Here is a 3,279-nt window from a genome sequence, read left to right on the forward strand (position 1 = left end):
CCTGAGTCACCATGGCATCACTTGGTTTGGCACAAACTTAAAGTCACTCGATATGCTCACCATCAATGGTTACTTTGCTTGGGGAGATTGCCTACCTTACACAGGCTTGCTGGCTTCGGTCTTCAGGTTCACACTCACTGCTATTTCTGCGCGGGAGGACAAGAAACTGGGGACCACCTCTTCGTTTCATGCCCTTACAGTTCCTACATTTTAAAGAACCTTGCAAGTCGCCTATTTATCACTCTCGCTCAGGGCACTTGGTTGGATCTCTTGACTTCATGGGGCCTCATCTCTAACACTGCTCATAGACTTTTAGCCTTGCTCTCCCTTCAAGTCTTCTTCTATCACATCTGGAGGGAGGGCAATGCTCATGCACACGATAAAGGTGTCTTTGGACCATTCCAACTACTCTCTAGCATCTAGTGGATATCCGAACTAGATTTAGAAGCTCTATTTGGTTTATGAACCTCGATTGTATAGGCGATTTATGTAATTGGTTAGATTAGCTTTAGGCCCTTTTTTACTTTCTATCTTCAATCTAGCATGTTAGATTGATTATAAATAGATTTTCTCTAAGATTTGTCTTAGAGCAAGGGTCAATCCCTGTATATTTTTTTATATATATACATAGCAGCTTAGCAAAAAAAAGTTATCATTTGATTGGAGATATAAAATTTCAAAAATCTAATTTTGAATTAATGATCAATTTAAGTGAAAATATTTAAGAAAATTTATGATTTATACCTCTAAAACAGTGAATATATACAAAAAAATTCTTATTATTACTCATGTTTCTACCTTTTACATTGATTAAAAATTTTATAATATAAATATATAAATATTAACAGGAACACGTGCGTGTTTTAACTAGTATTTTTTTTATCGTAATTAACCCCCAGCCGTCAAAAAAAAATTTTTTTAGCCAGTATTTAGAAATGGTTAACCATTATAACCACATCCAACAATTTTGAAACCTAAACAGAACCTTTGATTTACGTTGCGATTTGGGTTTTAAAAAGCGAGCATATTGGGTTTCGGTTTATTCTACAACCCGAGGTAACCGATTGGTGCTCTCCCGTTGCCAGCTATTTTTATTGACTGTACGTGAAAGTGTCAGTGGCTTGTTTTAGAAGCACATACGCGCTGCACTCAACCTGACGTTGACCAAATTTAGAATGTCAGCAAAGTGCAGTTGCAAGTTGCATTGGAGTAGTACATAGTGCATGAGAAAATTAATCACCCACTTGCCGGTAATTACTTGTATAAATCCAGTTACTAGGAAGCATAATTTAGCTGTCAACTACTCTCTCATCGAAAAGATGAAGATTTTTAAAAACTCTATTTTAGCAATTAATTTTTTCATTGTATATGGTGCAATCCGAATCCACGCACAAACTCCTCAGAGGTTCACATGTTTTAGCCGTGCAAGTGCATGTTTCCTGAGGAGAATCACCTGCCCTAGAGAATGCCCAACCTTTAGGCCACCGAATCCGAAAGAAAAAGCTTGCTATATCAACTGCGACTCTCCTCTATGCAGTGCCGAGTGCAAGAGTACCCACTTCTTTTATCACCAATTCTCGTGCATTTAATCTAGACTTAGTTAATAGTGGGGGCATGCAGTTTAAGTGATGTCAGATATATAATAAATTTGTCTTGTTTATATATTGTTATGAAACTTTATTTGTTTGATTGCAGATCGAAAGCCAAATTGCAATGGTAATGGAGCTGCATGCTATGATCCACGATTTATAGGTGGAGACGGGATTGTCTTTTACTTCCATGGCAGAAGCAATGAGCACTTCAGCTTAGTTTCTGATCATAATCTCCAAATTAATGCCCGCTTCATTGGCTTGCGTCCAGAAGGACGCACCAGAGACTACACATGGATTCAAGCATTAGGGGTCCAATTTGGCTCCCAAAAGTTGTTTGTTGAGGCCACTAAGGCTGCTTCATGGAATGACAACATTGATCATCTGAAACTTTTGTACAACGAAGAGGATGTGATTCTAGAAGAAACACCTTTATCTGATTGGAAATCAGCAAAAGGAAACATAAAAGCTGAGAGGATATCGAGCACAAATGATTTAATTGTCTCAATCTCGAATGTTCTTGAGATTTCAGTTAGGGTGGTCCCTGTGACCAAGGAGGATAACAGGGTTCATAATTATCAAACACCATCTGGTGACTGTTTTGCTCATTTGGAGGTGCAATTTAGGTTCTTTAGTCTTTCACCTGAGGTTGAAGGCGTACTAGGCCGGACTTATCGCCCTGATTTTCAGAATCCAGCAAAGACTGGAGTGGCAATGCCAGTTGTAGGAGGTGAAGACAAATACAAAATTTCTTCACTTCTATCTTCTGATTGCAGAAAGTGTATCTTTTCACCAACTAAAGATACTACGGAAAAGGGTACCATGGATCTGGAATATGGTACATTGGATTGTACCGTTGGGCAGTCCAAGGGAAACGGAATAGTTTGCAAGAAATAAATGCTGATTGTGATATCATATAACGCTGATTTACATTTTAACAAAAAAAGGTTTTATGAACTTTCACTGTTGGAAAGTATGTTCTTTTTAGTCTCATGTTCCCATTTCAAATCTCTTCAGAATTCGACGGTTACATATGAACAGTGTTATCTTATTGTAGTTTGCTGTTGGTTATTAAAATGTGATATATATGTACATTACAGCATACACTACAAGAAACATGAGCATACACTACAAGAAACATGATATTTACCGATTGTAACTTTTGTAATCCAAGAGAAATGATTCGTTATTGACCACTAACGGCTGAATCACAATAGTCATTTTAAACGTGGTTAGTGTTCGCTTTTTTGGTTGCAAATCACGTTAACCGACAAAAAAGGAGGTAAATGGGTCAGGAAAACGTGGACGGCGAGATGTGACGGACCGCCTAGTGAGAAATAGATGATGTGTTAGAACGTTAACACGCGCTAATAATACACGCAAGTATACGCGTTCAGAAATAATATAGAATTAATTCTAGTTCGTTCCCACGGAGACTCTTTTAAGTTAAGTTCAATTTATGTGCTCATGCAACAATGTTATGGTTATCGTTCAATACTAAGACGAGTAACAAATTGAGATGTGAAAGGATATCTTCGATATATTATTTATTTTTCTATTTCTATGATTAAACATAAAATTAAAAACACGTAGATCCTCTCCATTAGGACATGAATTTAATTGATCAAAATCTAAGTCAAAAAGTCAAACTAGCAAAATCATTTCTTTCAAACATATAAAAAGAGATATT

General features: G+C 36.9%; 1 protein-coding gene across 1 annotated transcript; it reads left to right on the forward strand.

The window, feature by feature from the left end:
• The first annotated feature begins 1,202 nt into the window (after nucleotides 1–1,202).
• Nucleotides 1,203–2,613, forward strand: LOC141706120 (uncharacterized). The gene is made up of 2 exons (XM_074508942.1): nucleotides 1,203–1,551; nucleotides 1,696–2,613. Exons 1-2 carry the CDS (start codon nucleotides 1,224–1,226, stop codon nucleotides 2,484–2,486), a joined length of 1,119 nt encoding a protein of 372 aa, XP_074365043.1. The 5' UTR covers nucleotides 1,203–1,223; the 3' UTR covers nucleotides 2,487–2,613.
• Nucleotides 2,614–3,279: the final 666 nt, after the last annotated feature.

This window comes from Apium graveolens, chromosome 2 (assembly GCF_009905375.1).
Source record: "Apium graveolens cultivar Ventura chromosome 2, ASM990537v1, whole genome shotgun sequence".
In the NCBI taxonomy this organism is placed as follows: Eukaryota; Viridiplantae; Streptophyta; class Magnoliopsida; order Apiales; family Apiaceae; genus Apium; species Apium graveolens.

What these genes read in the sequence shown, in the direction of transcription:
- LOC141706120 (XM_074508942.1), top strand. Translation starts at nt 1,224, where the DNA reads ATGAGAAAATTAATCACCCACTTGCCGGTAATTACTTGTATAAATCCA. An exon ending in ATGCAGTGCCGAGTGCAAGA is followed by an intron (nt 1,552 to 1,695) that starts GTACCCACTTCT and finishes GTTTGATTGCAG; the next exon opens with ATCGAAAGCCAAATTGCAAT.